Source organism: Triticum urartu, chromosome 2 (genome assembly GCF_003073215.2).
Source record: "Triticum urartu cultivar G1812 chromosome 2, Tu2.1, whole genome shotgun sequence".
Taxonomy (NCBI): Eukaryota; Viridiplantae; Streptophyta; class Magnoliopsida; order Poales; family Poaceae; genus Triticum; species Triticum urartu.
Genome location: NC_053023.1, coordinates 113,526,322 through 113,551,929, shown reverse-complemented (window position 1 = coordinate 113,551,929; position 25,608 = coordinate 113,526,322). Strand labels below are relative to the sequence as shown.

At 47.8% G+C, this 25,608-nt stretch overlaps 2 protein-coding genes and 1 pseudogene across 2 annotated transcripts; all 3 read left to right on the top strand.

Annotated features, from left to right (window-relative positions):
- Nucleotides 1-10,091: 10,091 nt before the first annotated feature.
- LOC125541233 lies at nt 10,092-11,439 on the top strand (annotated as a pseudogene).
- A 5,166-nt stretch (nt 11,440-16,605) lies between these two features.
- On the top strand, nt 16,606-18,150 carry LOC125541232. The gene has a single exon (XM_048704692.1). The coding sequence runs from the start codon at nt 16,788-16,790 to the stop codon at nt 17,889-17,891; it is 1,104 nt and encodes a 367-aa protein (XP_048560649.1). The 5' UTR covers nt 16,606-16,787; the 3' UTR covers nt 17,892-18,150.
- Nucleotides 18,151-24,530: 6,380 nt separating this feature from the next.
- On the top strand, nt 24,531-25,451 carry LOC125541231. Its single transcript, XM_048704691.1, has 2 exons — nt 24,531-24,777; nt 24,875-25,451. Exons 1-2 carry the CDS (start codon nt 24,641-24,643, stop codon nt 25,230-25,232), a joined length of 495 nt encoding a protein of 164 aa, XP_048560648.1. The 5' UTR covers nt 24,531-24,640; the 3' UTR covers nt 25,233-25,451.
- The last annotated feature ends 157 nt before the right edge of the window (nt 25,452-25,608 follow it).

Sequence of the window (25,608 nt, the reverse complement as noted above, 5' to 3'; positions counted from 1 at the left end):
TGCTGCCATGGAAGGCGCGGAGCACGCGCTGCTGCATGGATGGAGACCCTCCCAGCCAGAGCCTGTTGCGAAAGTAAAGCAGTCCATCCCGCATGGTGAAGCGTTGCTTGGGGTCAGGTCTGCGCTCGAGGTCCGTGATGATTTTCTGAGCTTGGGGATTTGAGGCATAACTGTCTTGAATGTCAGTCAGCCAAGTTGGAGCACAAACTGAAATAGCTGCTAGTGATGCATCAGGAGTGCGTCGAGAGAGCGCATCAGCCGCGGTGTTGGAAGCACCAGTTCGGTAACAGATCTTGTATCTCATACCCAGCAATTTGGTGAAGGCTTTTTGTTGCCAGGGGGTTGACAGGTGCTGGTCGTCGAGGTGAATCAAGCTGCGTTGATCGGTGTGGATGATGAACTCGTCCGTGTGCAGGTAAGGACGCCACTGATCGACTGCCATGAGGATCGCCATGCACTCCTTCTTGTATGTGGACAACCCTCTGTTCTTGGGACCAAGCGCTTTGCTTAAGTAAGCAATCGGGTGCCCTTCTTGTTGCAGGACAGCTCCTACCCCGTAGGCACAGGCATCTGTGTCAATCATGAATTGCTTGCTGAAGTCTGGTAGCTGCAGAACTGGTGCAGATATCAGTTTCTCCTTGAGTGTGTCAAATGCTTGTTGTGTGTCACTCGTCCAAACGAATAGCTGGTTCTTCTTAAGTAACGTGAAAAGAGGGTGGGCAATGATCCCAAAGTGTTTGATGAACTTGTGGTAATAATCTGCCAATCCGAGGAAGCTACGCACATCTTTTGCACACTCAGTAACATGCCAGTTCTGGATTGTTTGGATCTTGGTTGGGTCCGTAGAGACACCTTGCTCATTAATGACATGCCCGAGGTAGGATATCTGGCGTTGGGCAAAGGAACACTTTGACTGCTTCACTTGCCAGTGATCCTTGCGTAGCAGTTGCAGCACGAGGGTGAGGTGCTGGAGATGATCAGAGAAGGTCTTACTGAAGACGAGGATGCCATCAAAGAATGAGATGACGCAGACACGATTTGCCGGCTTGAGAGTTGTGGTCAGGGCGCCATTGAAGGTTGAAGGGCCACCAGCAACTCCAAATGGCATGACACGGAATTCCCGGTGGCCTGAATGATTTTGAAATGCTGTCTTGTACTCTTCTCCCTCGGCCATCCTGATTTGGTGGAATCCAGCGCGAAGGTCAAGCTTCGAAAACCATTTGGCACCGGCAAGTTCATCGAGTAGCTCGTCGATAATCGGTATAGGAAACTTGCCCACTACTGTCATGGAATTGAGGCGACGGTAGTCGACACACAGACGCCAAGTCCCGTCCTTCTTCTTGACCAACAGGGCTGGGGATGAAAAGGGACTGGAGCTTTTTTGAATTATTCCTGCATCGAGCAGTTCCTGAACTTGCCGCTCTATCTCTGTTTTCAGTTCTGGCTTGTATCGGTAGGGCCTGGATGTGACAGGTTGCGCGCCTGCCATCAGCGGTATGCGATGGTTGCATTCACGACGCGGTGGGAGGCCACGCGGGTCTTCGAACACGTCAGTGAACTGCTCAAGTAGCCGAAGTACCTCGACCGGCATCTGTGCGTCGTGCTCGTTGCTGCCATCAAGAGAGTTGAGGTGGATAATGTGAGCGACTGATCCTTGCTTACAGGCCTTGAGTAACTCTGGGGCAGAAATAACAGAGCACTGAGTTTGATCCGAAGAGATCGCAGACAGGTGGAGGCGGCCAGCGGGGGTGGTGACATTCAACTGTTGCGCAACCCATTCGATGCTCATGGGACTCTGTTGGCGTAGCCAATCCATCCCAAGGATTGCATCATAGGAGCCCAGCTTCAGGATTTTGAAATCTGTTGTGAACTCGTGCCCTTGCGTGATCCACGAACAAGCTGGGATGAATCGGTTGCAGGGGATGGTGTTGCCGTCGGCGACACGCACCTTGCATGGTCGCGGTAACGGCTTCACTCCTTCAAGTTTGGTGGCCAGAGTGCTGTCGACGAAGGATGTAGAGCTGCCTGAGTCGACAAGCAGTAAGATCTCGTGCCCTTGGAGCCATGCCTGTAGCTGAAGAACGCCCGAGTCTGAAGATCCATCCACTGCCTGGCGCGAGAGAGTGCACATGTTCTCTTCTTCAGAAGTTGGTGACAAAGGGGGCGACTCGATGGCGAGGTCGTCTTGGGTGAACAAGGCGAGGAGTTCGTCGACGACGTGCATCTGTACGGTCGGTGGGCACACGTGATCCTTGCCCCACCGTTCCCCGCACTTGAAGCAAAGGCCCTTCGCGTGGCGAAACTGCCGGAGTGTCGCGACCTTGCTGTTCTCGGAGTTGGCACGTGCGGCATCGGTGCCGCGTCGATCCTCGGAGACCACGGTTGGTGTAGCAGGTCGACCGAAGAACGAAGGCGTAGTTGTGCGTGGATGACTCCCCTGACCGCGGTTGGTGATGGCGCGGCCGATCGGGAGTTCGCCGTCGGCCACTTCCTCCTGAAGTAGGGCCAGCGAATATGCCGTATCCAAGTCCGGTGGGCGTTGCACGAGCACCACCGCTCGAATGTCCGGTCGCAGGCCCTCGACAAAACGAGTCAAAAAGAAATATGGGTGAGTTAATTCTGAATATGATATGAGGTGATTCATCAAGGACTCAAAGCGCTCGATGAAATCAGCGACCGATGTGGTCTATTTGATGGCATAGAATTGGCGGATGAGCATTTGGTGTTTGTCTTGGCCGAAACGAGTACAGAGCAGGGATGTGAACGATTCCCAGTCCAGCCCGATAAGTTTCTTCTGGACAGATTGGAGCCATATGCTCGCCGGACCAGAGAAGTTTAGGATGGCCATAGGAACATGGTAAGAATCATGGACGGGGAACATCTGGAAATACTGTTCGCACAGCGTTTTCCAGAGCTGTGGGTTGTCGCCGGAGAAAACAGGGAAGCTCATGGATGGTGGTGGCTGGCCTAACGTGGTGAGAACTGATGAGGAAAACGGGGCCGTGGCGGAAGGGACAAGCGGAAGCGGAACCGTACCTGTGACCGGGAGTGCCGTCGGCGACACGGGGGTCACCGACGGGGCCCCCCCCGGTGAGATCAGCGACGGCGTGGCCATCAGGCCCGAGAGGTGGTCCGCGCGTTTGGAGCAGCGGTGGGAGGGCGTTGTGGAGCGCCGTCCCGTTGGTCGCAGATGGTTAACAAGCAGCTCGGCTCGTTAAGCTCGTGCTCGTTAAGCTCGTACTCGTTAAGGCTCGACTCGTTAAGCTCGTTAAGATTAACGAGCAGAAAACCCTGATCGGCTCGGCTCGTTTGAAGCTCGTTAAGCTCGTGAGCGCTCGTTAATAGATTATAATGTTTTACGATATACAGGATGAATGTGTAGGTGTGGTTTTCAAGACGAAATATGATGACTATAAAAAGAAATGCAGTAGTTTGTTGTCTCATAGGTCGATTAGATTGAATAGATGGGCTGAGGTGCTATAAAAGTTTGTCACGTAAAATGAAAATATGTGTTGTGTTGTTACTAACGAGCTTAATGAGCTACTCGTGAAACTCGTTAGCTCGCTCGTTAAGCTCGTTAAGCTTAACGAGCTAAAATCAATGATTGACTCTGTTCATTAAGAAGCGAGCTACGAGCTTAACGAGCCGAACTATCGAGCGCTCATTAAGCTCACGAGTTACGAGCTTTTGGTCCAGCCCTAGCCGCGGCTTGCAAGGTCGCCACGGTGGTCTCCAGCTTCGCGAACCTCGCCTCCAGATCGGGTTTCCAGCGGAGGAGATCCTCGATCTGTGACGACTGGGTCTGCAGTTTCTTGAGGACGTGGGCGGAGTCGACCTTGGCGTCTTGGTGCATCTTGTCCAGGTACTCCTTGAGGGCCGGATCCATGGTGGCGAGGAGGACTTGCCGTGCTTGAACGCGGTGGCGAGTCTCCAGGGTTGGCGCGGCGGAGAGGAGTGGTGGAGTGGTCTCTGATACCAGGATGTTAGGGTACCAATCGATCAATAACTCAATCACAGATACAACTCGAATTCAGATACAATCAGCCAAGCTGTTCTTGAGAGGGAAAGGGGATGAGGTAGAGAGCCGCCGCCGATCTGATCCTACTGGATGCCTTCCTCGCCTCGCTTGTGGGTGTAAGTAGGTGGCGACCCCGGATCAACCCTAGCGAGTCCAGTCTGGCCCAATGAACCTCCTGTTGGGCTGTATGATGCGGGCCGACCTACTGGCGTTGCGCCTTGGTGTGTAGCCCTGCGTTCCACTCGGTTTGGTCGCCGTGGCAGGCTGCTGACCTGGCGCTGCCACGGTGTCTGGCTCCTGTGTAGTTGGGGCGCTGACACCGGGACATTGCTTTCAAGAAGCTTTTCACTCCTGTGAGAGTCCGCGTTGCATCCAAATGTTTTCACTTGCCTTCGATCCATCGGTTGTTGCTGCCATGGACCGCAGGCACATCTCATTTCGTTACAGGTTAATGCAGCCCATCAGGGTCGGGCCCATAGTGGTGCAAAAAGTGCGGCCTGCACAGGGCCCAAAATTTTGGGGGGCCCCAATTTTTTTACAAAGGCCTAGTACTAAAAGAAAACTTATGCGCTTTGGGCTGCTGGGTGTTGTAGTGGTCTGGACTGCTGGTGTCAAAGCAACGAGGGCATCGAGGATCGAGCCATCGAGCGACCAGCGCTGAAACGGGATCGGGGATCGATCTCCTCCTCCTCTTCCAGTCCTCCTACTCGTCTCGATCGCTACAGCCTGCAGGAAAGGACCTTTGATCCAAGGTGTTCACTTCGCCTGTGTTGGAGTCTGATCCCTCGATCCAAGGTGTTCTGGAGTCTGATCCCTCGGTCGAAGGTGTTCTATCCTGGAGTCTGATCCCTCGCCCCTCAGTCCCTGGATCGATCGGATCACATGGCGACTGGCCGCTGCAGGTGAATACAAGGACCTCCACTCCTCCAGACTCATAAACACATCCCCTATATGTAGATTGAGCTCCGCCGTCGTAGATCAGGGATATGGAAGTTAGATTTGATATAGCTTTTGTTGCCTCAAGTATTTCTGATGGTAAATTTCAAAATATCTCCCCAGAATATATCAGAAAATATCCCATGTTTTCTTTAATTACTAGCATACCCGCATATAGTTTGTATGTGATACTTCCAAGTGCTATACCATTGTAACAAGTATAAAGACAGTTACTCTTTTTTCCTAGACACAGCTGTATACATCATATTATGGTTTATATATAGGCTCATGAGCCTAGCAGTTTGCTTTTTTATTTTATTATTATTCAAATGTAAAAGACATAAATATGATTTAGCCTCTAAATATTAGTCTCTTGCATATTTCTAGTGCTATACTACATCCAAATATTGCAATGCCTTTTCTTGGACAGTGCACATGTTAGCTCAAACTTGAATGTGTTCACTAGTTGTATGCCTCTTTGAGCCAATATATTCAAATTGTACTTCTTATATAGGTATTAACTTTGGTTTCTACTCATAAAGAATACTAAAAGAATGAGGATGTTCAAATAAATAGCAACCAGGAGTTGGATAGGTATGACTTTTTTATATTTTCAATTGTTATGTAAGACATTATATTATATACATTACAATTTTTTTCGTGAGATATATATACTATAATTTCTTGTTAGTTCATTTTTTTAAGATAGGGCCCTATTTTTTAGTTTCGCATAGGGCCCCGGATTTTGTCGGCCTGGCCCTGCTGCCCATGCACGCAGTTTAATTAGTGCTCCCTACGTAGACGCAGGAGAGAGGTGGACTTTCCCAGTGGATGGCATGCGGAAAAGAAAAACACGTACCTGCCCGCTGCCGGTCAAATATTTGATTTTGGAAAATGTGACACTAAAATGTTATGACCGTACCCGTCGTGGCGGGTGGTCGAAGACGTTGTATGGTGGCCTTATCGTGCATGTCGGTGCTTTCATTTTGCTAATTTGGTATATGGGTTTCTAGAAATGTTCGTTGTCTTGCCCTGAAGTTGTATGTGTTTGTGCAGAATTTCGTCAACAAATGTTTGTCCTTCTTGTAATTGCTTGTCCATGCATCAGATTCATAACATTATGTTGTCTCATTCGATTCAACTTCTACATTTAATAGATGATACCCCTCGCGTTGCTACTGGAATCAGTTGCAATACATTTCATTTTATTGTGTGGAATTTAAATATTTAGATTAATAAGATGCGAACCAAAATAAAAAAAATACATACGACTTATTATATATAATGTATAATTATAAAATATCTATCAAATATTAGTAGAATAATAGAATGACACACATTTTTTCCATGCATGGTTGCATGTGGTGGTAAGTCTTTTCCCATGCATGATTGCTTGTTGAGGTGTTATCTAACCATAATTGTATGTGACATGCTTGTATGTTGAGATACATAAATTAATAGGATTTAGTGTAATTTCCGCTCCAAACATAGAATTCCGTATATGTGTGAAAGTCGACCAATCGCTGTTACTTGAACGCCTCCCTTTGCCCCTAGATCGATTATAACTTGTGACCAGCGATCCAAGTCTTCCTTATTTGCATAAAGTTGAAACAAGTGAGCACATGAATCTACTTCCATATGCAGGGAGCCTTGCTTTGCTTTGTACTAAGTTGTAAGGAAGCTGCCGAGTAATTGCCGTGCCTGGTTCTACAGTCAACATTTGATCTTCTTTTTCCCAGAACGAGATATAGCTCCCACACTTAGTATGTTTTACACAGCTACACCTACATGCGTGCGGCGCACGGGCGGTTTATAGACGTGGATTCATTGAGTTGTAGTAGTGGTTGAAGTAAAAATGTGAACAAGTGGTTGGAGCGTCTGCTTCACAAGCTATATATGCTCTTGTAATGAATTGGCCTCGTATAGTTGCCGCACATAAGCTATGCAAGGGATTGTTGCGTCAAAGACGCGGCGTGATCATGTGAGCACGCGGTGGCATGTGATGTGATCATGGCAGCAGCGAAACGTCCTCCTCATCTTGCATATGCCCTTTTTGGCATGAGAGAGATAGTGGTGCACCGTGTTACCTGCTCCTGTGTTATGTCCCGGCCGTGACATCGCATTCAACAAGCTCACTCCTGTGAGAGTCCGCGTTGCTGCCAAATGTTTTCGCTCGCCTTTGATCGGTTGTTGCTGCCATGGACCGCAGGCACATCTCATTTCGTTATACTAGGTTAATGCAGCCCATGCACGTACTGTTAGTGCTCCTACGTAGACGCTGGAGAGAAGTAGACTTTCCGAGTGGATGGCATGCGAAAAGAAAAACACCTACCTGCCGGTGCCGGTGATGTAGTGTGCACTATTGTTGGCTTGTGGCCATGCATGGATGCATTGCAATGTGCTAGATGATCGATGTTATTAGTAAGGAATAGCGTGGACAAACCTATGCCAAAACTAGATGGCACTGTCAATTCACGTTCGTTAAACCCTAACCCTGGACTGGAGTACCCTCATGTCAGGACACACCGACAAAGTTGTTGTGCTGACGTCACTCATTCCTAGTCGTGACGGCTGGACGGCATGAAGTTACAAAGGTACTCTCTCTGTTCTTAAAAGAGTGTATTTTCAACTTTGTTGGAAAATCAAACTTTTTATATTTGACTGTATTTATACAATAATAGACCAACATTTATGCCATCAAATTAGTATCAATAGATTCATGATAAAATATATTTTCGTCATATACCTATTTGGTTTCACAAGCATCGATATATTTTTGCACAAACTCGATCAAATTTTGAAATAGATTGACCCTCCAATAAAGTTGGAAGTACACTCTTTCAAAGACGGAGGGAGTAGATATTTTCCGTGCTCGCTTCAATATCATGTACCCTATGGGCGATTCCCTTAAAAAAACTATACCCTATAGGCGACCGACACGTATAGCCCTTGCCTTTACTTCTTCCTTCCTCACTCCCTTCCCATCCGGCCAATTGAGCTCTTTACCTGATGGCCTCCGTCAGACCGTTACCGTGTATAAATACTCCGCAGTCCGCACCCTCGCGGCCACACCCCCTACACTGCACCGCACTGCTACCAGCCTACCGTAGCCACTCAGCAACTCCGTGCATCTCACGCCCTCTTAGACCTTGTACAATGAAAGGTGCTTATGGAAGGTGCTTAGAGAAATAAATCAGGTTTTTTTAAACACCGGTGTCTATTTCTACAGAAGAGACGCTTAGTTAAGCGTCTATCCTGTACAAATAAGCACCGGTGCTTCAGAAAAACCCGGTTTATTTTTCTAAGCATTTGTCTAAGCACCTCCCATTGTACAAGGCCTTAGGGCATCTCTAGCCGCGCCCCCAGGAAGGCCTCCCCAGGCTTTTTTTTGCGCCGACACCGAAAAATCGGCCCAGCCGCGCCCCCAGGAGCCCGATTTTCGCTGGCTTGGGCCGAAAACAGCGCCGGCGGACCCAGGCCGAACCAGGCGCGCTGGGGGACGCCCAGGGGCGCCGGGGCGAACTGTTTTAGCGCGAAACAGCCGCGGGCCGCCGCGTCAGCGACTCTACCCTCTTCTCGGCCCTTCGTCGTCCTCATCGCCTCGTTTCCCGCGGCGAATCAATGCCAAAGCTGTCGCGCCGGTCAGCCTGCGCCATTGATGCCTCACGGGCGGCGCAGTGAAGACCGGATGACGCGCGTCCCTCGCCCTCCCTCGCCCGCCACGCGTACTCACGGCGGCTCGCGCACGGGCGACGCCTCGGCCTATATAAGACGCGCCCCAGAGCACTCAGCGACTCGTACTCTCTCGCTGTCGTCGTTCCTCCCTCGCCTCTCTCTCGCCGTCGTCGTTCCTCCTTCTCCTCTCTCTCGCCGTCTCCAGCACCCATGGCCGAGCGCTTCCCACGCGACGGCGCGGCGGCGAACGGATTCGGCCGCCGCCATCTTCACGAGAGCGAGGCTCGCCTCCTTTTCGAGGCCGAGTACCCGGTCCCGCCGGACATGCGGGTACCCGGGGCGTGGAGGACCAGCGCCGGCGGCGTGCCGGTGCCCCCGATACCCACCGGCGCTGCGCGGCGTGCGGAGATCGCACGCATCCGCTCGTCCCTGCCGCGTGCGGCGAGGGAGGGGCCACGGTACGTCCCCGACAGCCCGCTCTGGGAGCCCTACTTCCGCCGCCGTCACACCGAGCAGCTCGAGGCCACCAACGGCGTCGAGCCCTCCGGCAGGCTCAATGCCGTCGGCCGGCGTCGGTGGTGGGGCGTGCCAGGGCGCACGTTGGAGGTCGTCCTCGAGTACATCGAGGACGGCAACACGCCGCACCTCGAGTACCCCGCCCCCCCTTCCTTCTCACGCCGCCGGGGAAGCTCCTGGACCCCGAGGCGCATGGAGACCGGGGGGTCCTCCTCCTCGTCCGGCGGCTCGCCCTGCCTCCGCCCCGTCAAGCCGGAGCCCCAGGGCACGCCGGTCAGCACGCGCACCCGCAGCTCCGGCGTCCGCATCGGCGCCAACGCCTCCCCACCCACCGGCCGCTTCGTCCTCGTCGAGCCCAAGCTGGAGCTCGGCCTCCCCGCGGAGTACGAGGAGATAGCCCGGCGCGGCTCCTCCGACGAGGACGCCCTGCGGTGGGCGCGGGACGACTACCTCCGCGACGAGATGGTCCGGCAGCGCCGGGCCCTGGAGGAGATCGCCGCCCGCAAGCGTGGGCGCGAGGACGAGCACGGCGTCGTGGTCCTCGACAGCGACGACGACGACGGCGACGCCCCGAACCGTCCAACCCGCCGCGCCAACCGGGGGAGGGATGCAGCAGGGACGGCGGAGGCGGGGGCGGCGGCGGCGGCGGTGACTACACGCGGTTCTACAGCCTCCTCGGCATGTAGAACCGCGTGAGCGGGCGGCGAGGCGGGCGGCGAGGGAGACGGCGGGGGTAGCCCGCGGTAGTTTTTTTTTTTTTTATAAAATATGTTTAAGTTTGAACGAACTCGTCGATGTTTGCGTTAAATTTGAGTCGTTTTTGCGCCGTATTTACTTTTTTAACTAACCGTAGGCGCCGCGACTAGGGGGCATTACGTCCCCAGTGCGCGGTTTAGCGCCGGTGCCCTTTGGGGGTGATTTTTTGCCCCTCCGGAGGGCCAACGGCTGGAGATGCCGTTAGCTAGCAAGCTCGTGCCAGCACGCGATGGCCGCGCCGTTTCTTCTCCTTCTTCTGCTCGTCGTCTCTGGGGGCGCTGCAGCGGGCGCTGCAGCGGGCGGCGACGGCGAGGCGTGGCTTCCCCGGCTCGAGCTCCGAGGCATCGACGACACGGGCCGTGGGCTCGCGTCCGTCGCGCCGGAGGAGCCGGTGTTCATGGACGTTGTCGCCACTGACGACGACGAGGCGGGCGAAACGCCCCGACTCGAGTTCCGTGGCATCGACGACTCGGGCCGTGGGCATGCGTCCGTCGCGCCGGAGGAGGAGGTGTTTATGGACGTCATGGCCGATGCCTCCACGGTCGACGACGAGGCGGGCGAAGCGCCGCGGCTCGAGCTCCGAGGCATCGACGGCTCGGGCCGTGGGTACGCGTCCGACGCGCCGACGCGGCAGGTGTTCATGGACGTTATGTCCGCCAACGGATGCGCGGGGTTCGCGGGCCTCCTCGCCGCGACGGCGAACGCGGACGAGATCTTCCAGCAGCGCCTCCTCGCCGAACGCGGCCGCGGGCTCACAGTCTTCTGCCCCGACGACCTCGCGGTGGCGACGTTCAAGCCCAAGTTCGACAGCCTGAGCGCCGTCCTGCTTCACCACGACGCGGGGGCACGCTACCGGAGGGAGCAGTTCCAGGCGTTCGACTGGGTGCGGGTGGGCTCGCTGGCCACCGACGCGGCCACCAACAAGAGCCACGCCATCGCCGTCCGCGACGACGGGGACACGGTGCTGCTGTGGCGGTGTGGCCGTCGTGCGGGAGCGGCGCTGGGGTCAGGGTGACCAAGACGGTGTCCGAAGAAGCCCCCCTCGCCGTGTACGTCGTCGACGCCGTGCTGCTGCCGGGCCACCTGCGACAGAAGCTGGACGGCGGCGACGAGCCGGGTGCTGCGTGCAAGCCGTGCGGCGGCTATCTCGGCTGGCTGCACTGCTGCATCCCGGCCTGGGTAACGATACTGGTGGCCGTCGGGAGCATGGTTGGCACTGTGATCGGGTTTCTCATACCCCAGGATTGCTGCCGCGGGATTCACTGAACTGAACAACAACAAGAAGAAGGCAGCTATGTTAGCGGTTAATTTATCTGGTTAAGTTCAACTGCACTAGTGAATAAATCCTCTTACATCTACTCCGGAGTATATGGCACTCTATAATTATGGTTGTGCGTGTGCGCACTGTTTAGATCAGCAGATATGTTGCTGCAGCATGCGCTTGTCGGTCCATGTCACTGTTCTGCGTGTGAGTTCGTGGTCTACTGTGTTGGCTCCTGCCCTGTGCCACAACTTAATTTGCATACATCACTTGTACATATTTTTCCTGTTGCAAAATGTCAGATTCAACATCGGCCTAGAAGTCGAGAAAAAAGTAGTCAAATCATGCTACGAAAAGTAATCCCTTCAATCCATAATAAATATCGTGATTTCACTTTAAATTCAGAGGGAGTACTTACTTGAAGGTGTGCTATGATTTGGCCCATAAACATGATCAATGCTAAATTATTATTTTGTTTCTCAAGTTAGTGAGCGCCCACTTTGTGGCATAAGTAGGTGGTAGCGCACGGGAGGACGAGGTTACACGCGCGGCTAAGACTATCCACAATGAGAGTAACATAGGTAGTAATATCACACATATCTAGATAAAATAGATGATGTGATAAGCAATAAATGAAAAAAGTAGCATGTGGTAATATAGCTAGTTACTCCCTCCTTTCCAGTTTATAGGGCTTATCTTGAAATTTTAGGTCTCCTTTGGTTCATAGGATACGAATATTATAGGAATAGAAAAATCATAGGAAGTGAGATGACATGCATCTCAATTCCTATAGAGAAGGAGATGTCATTTGATGCATAGGATAGGAATTTTTTCATTGAGTCTTAGCTAATGTTTTTTTTCCTCCAAAATGTGAAGGATTGGTTCCTATCCTACATAGGAATAGGAATCCATTCCTACAAGTCAAAGGGCTTTAAAGGAAATTTTCCTTTGCAAATCCTATTCTATAGAAATCCTATGAAATTCCTACAAACCAAAGGAGACCTTAGTTTTTTCCATTTTATAAGGCTCAATTTGGTTGTTCCCATCACATGTTCCGACTTCAAGGTACATTAAATAATTACATGCAAGTATTAAGAGAAAACTGACCAATGCATGCACTTTATGTATGCATGCTTTGCAATTAATGCATTCATAAACATATTTTTTTTAGGAAAACAAGAGCATTAATTGGGTACTTTTGTAAACTACAAAAAATATTCCACCACTCATCATCTATCTTGGTCGGTGTGATTTTTGAATTGAGTCTTAGGCTGGTCATAGTGGGGAGTAACATATACTAGTATCATGCATATGATACTAGTGTATAATACTACATCCATAATGCATAGTATCATAAAGTAGTATCATAGGTGGTCTTATTTATTGCCATGCATGACACATAGTAGCATAACATTTATTATGTTACGGTATCTACCTATGTTACTATGACCCTCTCTCTCTTCTTTAATTTCCTGCCACGTAAGCATGTTTGCGAGTCCCAAGTATATGATACTAGTTATGTTACGCCCACTATGGCCAGCCTTATAAACCGGAAAGAAGGGAGTACTACTAGTATGAGTAACATCACACATATTAAGGCAAGATGAGTCTATAGCTTAATAAATGAAGTGTTGCATGTTACCACACATATGTTAGTAACATAGAATATTAACATGGGTACATTACTACTGTATGTTACTACCCATTGTGGCTAGTCTAAGGTGTGTGTCACTGCGAGGAGGCAGCGAGATCGATTGTCGAGATGGTTTGTAAGTTGTGCACTCTTTGGCTTTACCGGCATAGAAGTGCATATTCAAGTCATGTCAACGTTATCTCAATCTTGCCATTGGTGCGTGCCAAACATTTCTTCCTACCCCGGCCAGTGTTCGTGGGCCTTATAGCTGAGAGCTTGAGATGTTCGATGATATGTTTAAGAGAGGAGATTCACTTGTTTTCTTCCCAGTAAAATCTTCCTAAACGAATTTGAAATACATGAAATTTGGGCTACTTGGGCTGCTTTGTGCATGTGTAATTCATGTCTTATCCGTGTTTCATCAATTTTTTTTCTGGTTTTGTTATGGAACTATGAAAAAACAATAAGAAAAGTGCTTGAACATAAATATAGTCATTTACAAAGACATAAACATTTTTTAAAATATGTTTTTTCATAAATACATGTTTCAAACACAGGAACATTTTTTACAAATGAAACAAACATTTCTGTAAAGACATAATTATTCCACGCTATCAGATGAAACGCGGATAAGACATAAATTACACATGCACAATTAAGACCCATATATTCACTTTTGAATTTATAGGACACAGTTGACACACCTTAGGTAATTTGTTAGACATATGATGCATTTAGTCATTCCGATATCAGGTATGCTTTGCATGTCGCAGTTTCTAAAGATATAGGGCATCTCTACTAAACTCCAAGTGTCGTGCATTTTGCATTCCACAACATAATTCAAAATAATGCACAAACTTAGGAAAAGCATTTCGTATATCTATTTAAAGAAACCCATTGAGATATTCTTATCATATATCCTTTTTGTAATGAACTAATCATGTTGACTTCAACCATCAAAAAGGGGAGACTAAAAAGACATCTAAGCCCATGGTTGGGTTTCAGATGATATATGATTAGTGGGACTGAGAGTTTAATCAAGTATTCTACACATGTTTATTCCCAAATTGTAAAAAGAATGTAGGTTAGAGACACCTCACCCCAACACGTATGAAATAACGAGGGGACGTATGACGCCCGTATCAAGGATGGTCGTACCCATTGTGGAGGGTGGTCGAAGACGGTGTATGATGGCGTTGGCACGCATATCGGTGCATGTACCTTGTTAATTTAGTACTACCTCTTTACACTAACTAGATGATGCCCCACGCGTTGCTGCGGGACTTGGTTGCAATATACTTTCATGATATTTGATTATTTTGAATATTAATATTTGGATGAATAATACGAGAACTAAAACTAAAAACTTATATGATTTATTTTTTCATTGTTGATGAGGTGGACTTTTCACATGCATGTTGGCATGACGAAGTGGTTCTTTTGCATGCATGTTCACATGCTGAAGTGGGTCTTTTGCATGCATGTTAACATGCTTAGGTGACATGTATGCATGTTAAGAAAAATATGTTAGTGGGGCTAGCTATTTAGATATAGAAGATATAAAACATTTTTCTAGCTCAATTTGAACTACAAAAACGTTTTCATTAGTTTGCAGAGGGATAATATGGCTAGAAATGCTTGCAGTCCTGCCCTGAAGATGTGTATGCGTTTGTGTCGAATCTCGTCATCTAATGTTGATGTCCTTGTTGTCCATGCATTATCAAATGCGCCTTGGATTCATAACATCATGTCGTCTCATCGGATTCAGCTTCTAAACTAATTTAGTGCAATCTCTGTTCCAAACTTAGGATTTCTGTTTTTGCTAGTTACCAGGTACCTGATTTTTTTTGTTGCGTCCGGTACCTCTTCCTTCCTTCTTCCTTGTACCTTGCCGGAGAAGAACTAGCCACACCATCTATCTTAGGCGGAAGCCACAACCCCAATATCTATCTTATGCGGAAGCCACAACCCCAATATCTATCTTAGGGGTGGATGGGTGCACGGGATCGCCGGAGTTGTTCATCTGTGGTGCGGGGGCTAGAGGGATGGTCGGGACGATAGTTAGCAACAGTGGTGGTGGTGGGTGGGGGGGGGGGGGGGGTTGGGGGGGGGGGGGGGGTAGCGAGGCGGTGCACGGCAGTGCCTGCCGACCGCCGGGGTGGAGGCAGGCGGATGGGGCAGGGTAGGCCGGCGGTGCACGGCAGTGCCTGCCGGCCACAGGGGTGGAGGTAGGCGGATGGGGCAGGGTAGGCCGGCGGCTGCAGAAAAGAGGTGGATCATATCGTGGGAGGAAGAAGGTGCAAGACGACCTGTGAGCCGTTGGATGAATATCCGACGGACAGAAAAGAAGTAACCGACACTCGATGTATTTTGGGTACCTGCCTTTTAGTCGGTCCCTAGGATTTTATATATGTGTGAAAGTCGATTGATCACTTAACAATGAAGGTACGAAGCGAAACCCAGTACATGAACGTCTCCCTCGTTTGTAACTTGTGACCAGCAATCCAAGTCTGCCGTATTTGCCTAAAGTTGAAACAATTGAGCACATGGATCTACCTTCATATGCAGGGAGCTTTGCTCTGCCTTGTGGTAAGTTGTCAAGAAGCTGCCGAGTAATTGCCGTGTGCGTGGTTGTAGAGTCCAAATTCGATGCTCTTTTTTCCAGAACGAGATATTGCTCCCACGCTTAGTATGTTTTACACAGCTATACCTACATGCGTGCGGCGCAAAGACGGTTTATAGACGTGGATTAATTGTAGCTGTGGTGTACTAGTGATTGAAGTAAAAGGTGTGAACGAGTGGTTGGAGGCATCGGTGTCACATGCTATATATGCTCATGTAATGAATCGGCCCCAGAGCCAAGCAAGGAAAGAACTCACCGCGGAGCAAGGATGCGATACTGTGATCATGTGAGCACGCGGTGGCATGTGATGTGACCTTGGCAGCAGCGAATAAACGCCCTCCTCATCTTCCATAGCCCGTTTTGGCATGAGATAATGGCGCACCATCCACCACCATGTACCTGCTTCCGTGTTATCTCCCGGCCGGGACGTCGCATTCAACATAGCTTTTCTGCTTCCGGTTACGCCTGTGAGAAGCCGCGCGTTGCATCCAAATGTTCTCCATGCGTCGCTGGCACGCACATCTCATTTCATTTACACTTTACAGGTCAATGCAGTCCATGCACGCATTGTTAGCGCTCCTACGTAGAGGGCATGGAAGTAACATTTGTGATGTCGTGTGCACTATTGTGGCGATCGAGGCATCACAATGTGCTGTTCAATCTTAATTAGGAAGGAATAACGTCAGTCATTTCACGTTCCCTAAACCCTAAACCCTAGAGTAACCTTGTATCAAGACACACCGACAAAGTTGTTGTGGCGATCGACGGCTGGACGGCATCAAGTTACGAGGAAGATAAAACGCGCTTGGGTAGGGCTCTGCCTTGCTCGCTTCCATATCCCCCTACCCTATGGGCGATCGACACGTATAGAGTCCTCGCCTTTAGAGGGTGTTTGTTTTCAGGGATTTATTGATCTAGGGACTTAAAAAAGTCTCTATAAGTCTCATCTAAACCAAACAGAAGGGACTTATAGAGACTTAAAGTGGGCATTTGAGACTTATAAAATAAGACTCTCAAGGAGGGACTTATAGGGACTCATAGTTGTAATTTGGTCTTATAGAGATTTATAAATTTCAGGAACCAAACAGATAGAGACTTTTTAAGAACTTAGGACTTATAAGTTAAGACTAAAAAGGTACTATGACTTATGAACCAAACAGGTCCTTAGTCCTTTCTTCCTCGCTCCGTTCCGGACCATGGAGCTCCTACCTCGCCATTCCTATGCCTGACCGCCTCCTTCACCGTGTATAAATACTCCACCCTCGCGGCCACACCCCCTGCACTGCACTGCAACTACCAGCCATAGCCAGAAGGCACTCAGCAACTCCCCTCCCTCGCTCTCTCTTGGGAGAAAGGTGTGGCAGCCGCGATGGCCGCACCTTTTCTGCTCGTTCTTCTGCTCGTCGTTTCTGGAGGCGCTGCAGCGGGCGGCGACGGCGAGGCAGGGCTGACCCGGCTCGCGCTCCGAGGCATCGACGACCCGGGCCGTAGGCACGGGCCCTTCGCGCTGGAGGAGCCGGAGTTCATGCCCGAGATCTCCACGCACGACGACGAGGCGGGCGAAGCTCCCCGGCTTGAGTTCCGAGGCATCGACGACTCAGGCCGTGGGCACGCGTCCGACGCGCCGGACGAGCCGGTGTTCATGGCCCACCTCGACGACGAGCCGGGCGAAGCGCCCCGGCTCAAGTTCCGGGGCATCGACGGCTCGGGCATAGACGAGGAGCCTGTGCTCATGGACGACGACGAAGCGCCCGGGCTCGAGTTCCGAGGCATCGACGACTCCGGCCATGGGCGCGCATCCGACGCGCCGGAGGAGCGGGCGTTCACGGACGTTATCTCCACGGGCGGCGCCTGCGACCACTTCGCCCGCCTCGTCGCCGAGACGGGGAACGCGAGCCAGCTCTTCTGGGAGCGCGCCGCGGGCGCCGGCGGCCTCACGGTGTTCTGCCCCGAAGACAAAGCCCTGGCCGAGTTCGAGCCGAAGTTCCGAAGCCTCGGCGCCGACGACCGGCTCGCCGTCCTGCTGTACCACGGCGCGGCGACCACCTACGGCAGGAAGTTGTTCCAGGCGTTCGACTGGGTGTCGGTGAGCTCGCTGGCCACCGACGCGGCCACCAACAAGAGCCACGCCATCACCGTCCGCGACGACGGGGACACGGTGTGGCTGTGGCCGTCGTGCAGGAGTGGCGCTTGGGCCAGGGTGACCAAGACGGTGTCCGAAGAAGCTCCCCTCGCCGTCTACGTCGTCGACGCCGTGCTGCTGCCGAACCACCTGCGACAGAAGCTGGATGGCGGCGACGGGCCGGCTGCTGCGTGCGAGCCGTCCGGTGGCTATTTCGGCTGGCTGCACTGCTGCATCCCGGTCTGGGAAGTGATAGTCATGGCCGTGGCGAGCATCGCGGGCTTCCTGGCCGGGTTTCTTCTTCATGATGCAGTCGACAAGATGAGCAACAAGGCCAATTTATCTGGTTAAGTTTATCTGGTTACACTAGTAGTGAATAATGCTCTAGAATTATGGTTGTGATGTTTAGCTCAGCATATATATATTGCTGAAGCATGTCGATCGATCGCCTGTCGTGGCATGGCACGTACTCTTCTGCCGGAGTTAAGTACGTGTGAGTTCCTGTGTTTGGTTCATGTGCTACAGCTTAATTTGCGTAGCATGATTTAGTGTGGCATTTACGTCGTCTTTGACGTTTTCTCCCTAGAAATGGAGCTTGCATGTGCGTGTCCATCTGGCCTCTTCTCGAGAACCAGTGCACCAAACTGTGACAATACACTCGGTCACGGATCCAAATTTGAATGCACAAATGCAAGTCCCCTCAATCAAAACTCATAAAATTCAAATACAAAGCTACTAGATGCACTCAAAAGTTAATCTAAGTAATGGTTAAAAGTAGTTTAAGATTCTCCAAACCTATGTGATGTAACCTCCAAAACACATGAAATACTAGAAACAGGGTCGTGGAATGGTTAGGTTACTTAGACGCTCGATTGGCCTCTAGGTTGTTTTTCGCTCAAGTGCTAGCCCATTTAAATGGACGGTTTTCCAGGACCTTCACGTTGTTGGTCTCCTCTCGTTCCTGATACAAGGACCTATCACCGTCTCCTCGTCCAAAATGAATCGGGGTTCGGGTAGGGGCTCAACGATCACATCACACAACTACCTGGGCGGCCGCCCATACCTTCCCCTATGGTATCGCCATCCGTGGATAGACTGTAAAAGTTTTTAAAAGAAATTATCACGTACATATAGTTGTCCCGTCGTAAAATGTCAGATTCAAATCCAACCTACAACTCAAGCAAAAAAAAAGGAAGAAGGTCAAATCATGTTATGAATAATAGTTATTTGAAGTTGGGCTACGAATTTCACGCCATAGACATGATCAATCCTAAATTACTGATTTTGTTTGTCAAGTTGGACTTGAGTTATTTCTGACACTATAGTGTATATTATGAGTATGTCATAATTTTTTTTCCGGACATCTTCATCGGTTGTTGATGCACCGGTTGCACTGCAACTACGCGTGCACCAGATGCATTCTCCTCTAATCTATTCATTCATCCTCAAGTAAGGATTTTCTAAAGTGTACATTGTCTATCGAGAAAGATTCACCGTTACTCATCTCATCTAGAGCGTCGTATTTAGATTTTTGTGTGTCGCAAGTATCATGTAAGGAAAGAGCAGATATGAGACGTCGTGGTCCTCATTTCCTACCCACCCAATACAAAATTTTGGCCTCCGTCCACCTACCTATGATATTCTCTCTACCCTCCCCCACCCAACAATTTCTAGATCTGGCGACGGCCGAAGAGGCAGGTGCTCATTTCCTTGCCATCTAGGTGCAAGCGAGGGCCGGCTTGGTGGCATGAGAAGGTGGCCAAGCAAAGGAAGAGGAGGTCGCATGCACGGCTAATGTAGGTGTCAGTGTATGAAGGCAGCGAGATCGGCACTGGAACGGATATGTGGTGATGTGGCGGCCTCGCCGGTATGACCTTGCCAATGACATGCGAGAAGTCTTCGTGCACGAGCCCCTTAGACCAACGTCTGAGAACCAGAACGATCACCGTTGAACCCTTGAATTGATCGAAGAAATTGACACAAAATCTGGCCGTCTCATACACACAGTGAGAAACCCTAAACTCATCGTCCTTAAGAGCCGATGAAAATTTACACCGGAACTCTGTCTAATACACCCCGATGAGCGAAGTCAAAGAGGATCAGAGCCTGAAAGACGAACCTCGAAGATTAAGCATCGTCATCCGCCCGAGCGCCGCTCCTTTGAGAATTAAAATCCTAATTCCTATCTACTAGTTAGAGCCGAGGCACACATAGTCGCCACTGGCCAGAGCCAGCCGTTGATCCATGACAAATTGTGGGGTGGGGGAGGGTACAAGTGCAGTGAGGAGGCAAATCCACGGACTCAGTTCCCCCTGTTTATTATATGTTTGATGCTCTCTTCTAACTCTGAAACATCTGGTCACCATTTTATCATAGATTGAGCTAACAGAAGTTCATTCGCTACCGTAGATTCTAAGTGTCCATGCCTAGTGGTGGATCACTTCACCGAGGAAATCTGAAAATTGTCACTCGATCATTGTGCAGAATTTCTAGAGAAAAATGAAATAATGAATCGGCCTCAAACTTTTCTGAAAAAATCGTGTTGCTTGCATGGGACGCTGGCTGCACAAAGGTAAAAATATATGAATCGGCCTCCACGGCTTTGCTTCGTGGTAAAGGAAACTGCGGAGCCGTTGCCGTGCTTCAGAAATATCAACGAGCCAAAACGATGAACAAGGTAATAACTGACATTGACTGCCATATCTTCACACAATTAAACCGTGTGCAGCTCACAAATTATATGGTGGGCATGGCAGAAACAATAGCGAAAGGTGAGAACAAAGACGGCACACGGCAGTGGTCATAGCTAGATTTGTTCTACGGGCTAGTCCAGCCCATTAAGGGTAAATACACTGGAAGTCATAGAACTTGCAGGCGATGTGCAGTTTGGTGCACAAACTTGCAAAATACGTGTTTCTAGTCATCGAACTTGTACGGACGTTCATATACGGTCACATTTCATTTAAACACGGACCGAAAAGCCCTTAATTTCTTTTATTTATGTATTAATAAGCCCATAAAATAAAATTATTAAAAAGCATTCGTGGTAAAGGAAACTGCGGAGCCGTTGCCGTGCTTCAGAAATATCAACGAGCCAAAACGATGAACAAGGTAATAACTGACATTGACTGCCATATCTTCACACAATTAAACCGTGTGCAGCTCACAAATTATATAGTGGGCATGGCAGAAACAATAGCGAAAGGTGAGAACAAAGACGGCACACGGCAGTGGTCATAGCTAGATTTGTTCTACGGGCTAGTCCAGCCCATTAAGGGTAAATACACTGGAAGTCATAGAACTTGCAGGCGATGTGCAGTTTGGTGCACAAACTTGCAAAATACGTGTTTCTAGTCATCGAACTTGTACGGACGTTCATATACGGTCACATTTCATTTAAACACGGACCGAAAAGCCCTTAATTTCTTTTATTTATGTATTAATAAGCCCATAAAATAAAATTATTAAAAAGCAAGGGACAATGGGGTTTTGAACTCAAGACCTGCCGCTGGTTGGGGCGTGTGGACAACCACCAGAACAATGATCATTTACACTTGAACAAAGCTATCAACATCTGCTATATATCATATAAACACGGACCGAAATTAAATTTAAAAGGAAATGTAACCCAAAAAAATGGAGCACCATGTCTCAACTATCTAACCTCATGGACAACGTTGACTAAGATTACCACCAGGTTACAACAACACAACATGTATAGAAGGGATAAACATTTTTCATGTTGTTATTCCTTCTTGTTCTATGTAAGAAAACAACTTTATATTCTTGTGTTTGTGACATTTAAAAAATGTTTATATGTTACAAAAAAAGATACGTGACATTTTTAAAATTGTTTAAACATTGTAAAATTTATGGACTTAAAAAACATACGTTGCATTTTAAAAATGTTCACACATTTCAAAAAACTGAATATGACATTTTTAAAAATGTGCATACAATGTACAAACATGTTTTCATAGCTGAAAAATGTTTCGTACAATGCAAAAATATTTAACATGTAGTATTTTAAAAAAAGCTTCAAAACTTGTATTTTAGAAAATGTTAATAATATGTTTAAAAATATATTGAATGTGTATAAAAATGTTTTTAATTGTATACTGGAAATACATACACGTCAGAACATAAAAGTTTAATTATGTTTAACATTTTCCAAATACATGATTAGCATTTTTAAAATATTTTCTTGTGTCTATTTTTCCAGTATAATCTTAAAACATTTTTATACATGTTTAATATTTTTTAAACATATGATTAAGATTTTATCAAAAACGAGTTTCAGAATCTTTTTCGAAATACATGTTAAACATTTTTGGATCGTACCAAACATTTTGTAAACTACATGAATATTTTTGTACATTGTATAAATATTTTTAAAATTGTTATGATTTTTTTCTAAAATGCATGAAAAAAATATTAAATGCAACTTATGTTTTTGTAATTAGACACATATGTTTTACAATATTTTACATTCTTTTAAATGTCATGTACCTTTTGTGTAACACATAATCATTTTTAAATATCAGAAACACAAGAATATAAGTTGTGTTCTTACATAGAACAAGAAGGAATAAAAACATGAAAATTGTTTATCTCTTCTGGACATTTTCTGTTATAGTAGCCTGGTGGTAATCTTAGTTAACATTGAGCATGAGATCACATGGTCGAGCCACGTTGCGCTCTTTCTTCAGGTTGCATTTCTTTAAAAAAAATCGGTATGTGTTTATATGATATATAAACTAGTAGTGATTTCCAAACTTGAATGATCATCCGGTATGGTGGTTGTCCACACAATCCTGGTGGTGGCAGTCCACGTGTTCAAAACCTGTCATCTCCTTATTTTTTATCATTTTATTTTAGGAGCTTAATAAATAAAAACTTTTATGTAAATCTACCTTGTGAGAGCGGCCCACAGCGAGCCCTGGCATGCCATGTAGGCCATGGATACATGTCTCAAAAAAAAGTAGGCCATGGATATGTCTGCGTACGTAAAATGTGACCGTATATGAACGCTCGTGCAAATTCAATGACCAGAAACACGTATTTTACAAGTTTATGCACCAAACTGAGTGTCGCGTGCAAGTTCAATGACTCCTAGTGTATTTACCTCGCCCATTAACCATTATGTATGTTGTCGAGGTAAATACACCACTGGTGCTTGAACTTGCCACGAATGTGCACTTTAGTGTCCGAACTTGCAAAATACATTGAACTGGTTCCGTAACTTGGCATAGACGTGCATATACGGTTCAAATATTGTTTCTATACATCCACGACGTTGATGATCGCACCATCATGGCATGGGACTCACTGTCAGGGACAAAGTGTGTGGCCTGTTTTTTTTTCGGAGAACCCTCTAGAATTTTTTTCCTTGCAATGATAAATTATAAAAAATATATTTATAATTAAAAATGGGTACGGGGTTCAAAACAGCAACCTGACGCGCGCAGGTGAGTGTGGCTAGCCAGTAGGCCGGCTTAAATTTAGCGTCATAAAAGGATTCATACACTATACATATATAAAGCTGAACAACATAAATTTAAAAATTTATTCCATCAATATAGCCCTGTTGATTTGAACCTACAACCAGGGGCTATATAGCCGACGCACATATATACCACTCCAACTGACGACATCGAATGGTAAAAATGATAAATTTAGGTTTATAACATAACAAGCCCCTCTCGCTAAACTAGACCATAGCGTGGCTCAGTTTTTTTATTTCAAAATTTTGTAAAAATACGTAAATTATAATCATTTGTTACAAACAATAGACATATATTTAAAACAAATTACATTAAAAAGTTCACATAATTTCATAAAATACCAATGCAATAATTTAAAAAAAACACATAATAAAATTATGAATCAAGATTATATCTTATAATCTGAAAAATGTTTGCATTTTAATAAAATATTATAGTAGTTTTACAAATGTTCATATATGTAAATAAATTCTCATATAATTTTAAAATTTCCACATTCTGAATAAAATATTCACGTAGTTTATAAATGTGCTAATGCTTTAAGTAAAAACCGTGTGTTTTCTAAAAAAATTACAAGTCTAGTGCGCCCTTAGATTGCGGATCCTCATATGAATAATACTTGAATCATATAAACATGTTTATCATTCATAAATATTTTCAATTGAATGAGTATGTTTTAAAATAACATGTGATTTTTTAAATGACATGAAGATTTTTGCATTCTTTTGAAATTATGTTTGTTAGACAGTCATAAAGATTACTTGTACTTTCGATACATGAGAACTCATTGGTTGGAATGGCATCTGTGCCTGGTCCATAAGCTTTGGTCGGATGTTCGAGTCACATAGTTGGTACTATTTTTGTTGGTTCATTAAATTTCTTTTATTTATACTTTGCAAAAAAATCCCTTTATTTATGTTGTTCCACCTAGTTTATAAAGGTTGTGAATAATCATGGAGCAGCAAATGTGAAGTGGTCTATTGGCTAGCCCAGCATGCACTTGACTAGTAGATCTCCCTTTTGTAACCACCACATCGCTAGTTTTTTATTATTTTATAATTATAGTATGAAAAATAATTGTAGCGCAAGGTTATGAATCATCACGAAGCAAAAAATTTGTCAGTTTCTCTACAAGGGCCTTATTGTATGAAAAATAATTCCGAAGGGGTTTCTGCAAAAAAAAAACAGGCCACACCTCGAGTGCCATTCCATGTTGGCGCGCCTCATCAGCGTCGCGGATGTATACAAACGTCATTTAAACCATATATGCACGTCCATGCCAAGTTATGAAACCAGTTCAATGTATTTTACAAGTTCAGGCACTAAACTGCACATCCGTAACAAGTTCAAGCACCACCGGTGTATTTACCTCTATGTTGTCATCTATACCGGATCAAGATGAGCAGAGGTGCATGGCTTGAAAACACCCAGGAGCCAAGAAAGGAAACACCTCAGCACCCTGGGCTTCAAGATGGCTCGACACAGCCAAGCGATCCATGTGCCTGCCCACAACTTGTAACCAAGACTGCAAGCAAGGGTGGAAAAGTGTAGGGCTCGCCGTCTCACACTCGCTTCCAGCTAGGTTGGTTCGTTCATATGGCTGCTGCAGGGTGGCTCATCGTCGTGTGCAGCGGCGGCAGCCTCGCCCTCGACATCACGGCGTTTGTCTTGGCCGTCCTCGCGGAGGACTGCGTCCCAGGGGTGATCCAGTTCACGCTCGAGGACCCACACCAGTTAAGCACATTTCCATCGTATAATCTTTCTACTATGTAGTTTCGCTGATGGATCGACGGCTGGCTCTCGTCATGACAAATTATTCGAATTTTTCAGGAGGTTATGCATGACGCTGCTGCTGGTGGGCGTCCCAGTTGGTGCGTTCCTGCTGCTGGCCGAGTCGTGCTGGCTCAAGTATGAGCAGCAGCAGCCGCCGCCCCCGCCGGCCGACGTCAAGCTCCTGGTCGTCCTGACCGCGCTCGAGTGGCTGCTCGCGTTGCTCGCCGTCGGAGCGGCGTCCTCCGCGCTAATCGCGGACCTCGTCGCCACGCCCGTGTGCGCGTCGTACCAGCTCGCCGCCGACCGGACGGCATGTGCCGGCGGGGCTCTCGCCGCGGCGTCGGCTGTCGGGTTGCTCTGCGTCGTCTGCTCCCGGTTGCGCCAAGCTCCCGCGCCTCTGCAGCCTCAGGCGTAGTAGGAATTACTCTGCGGTAGTGTGTGAGTGGCCTGATCCTTGTAAGCAGTAGCTAATCAAATGCTTGCTTCTTCTTCATTTGCTGAACCTTCTTCCTTGAATGCATCTTTGTTCAGGCGCCTCCGCAGGTTCATTCCCCCCTCTTGTGTTTGGTTATGCAGCTTTGTTCAAAAAATCAAGACTGAGAATTGCTTTTCTGCTGTAGTGTAGGTGTGCTATCCGAACATTTCTCTTTTCATTTTCCGTAATATCTTAACCCTGTGTGGGTTCGACGCTAATGTGAGAGCAGTTTGATCCTTGTATGAAGCAGAAGTAAATCGTGCGCACTTGATTTAATAGCTCGTCGATGCATGTCTCGGATGCATCGATCGACGCA

Coding starts and splice junctions, on each gene's coding strand:
- LOC125541232 (XM_048704692.1), top strand. CDS start 16,788: ATGGCCGCACCTTTTCTGCTCGTTCTTCTGCTCGTCGTTTCTGGAGGC.
- LOC125541231 (XM_048704691.1), top strand. CDS start 24,641: ATGGCTGCTGCAGGGTGGCTCATCGTCGTGTGCAGCGGCGGCAGCCTC. Junction 24,778..24,874: donor ACGCTCGAGGACCCACACCA/GTTAAGCACATT, acceptor CGAATTTTTCAG/GAGGTTATGCATGACGCTGC.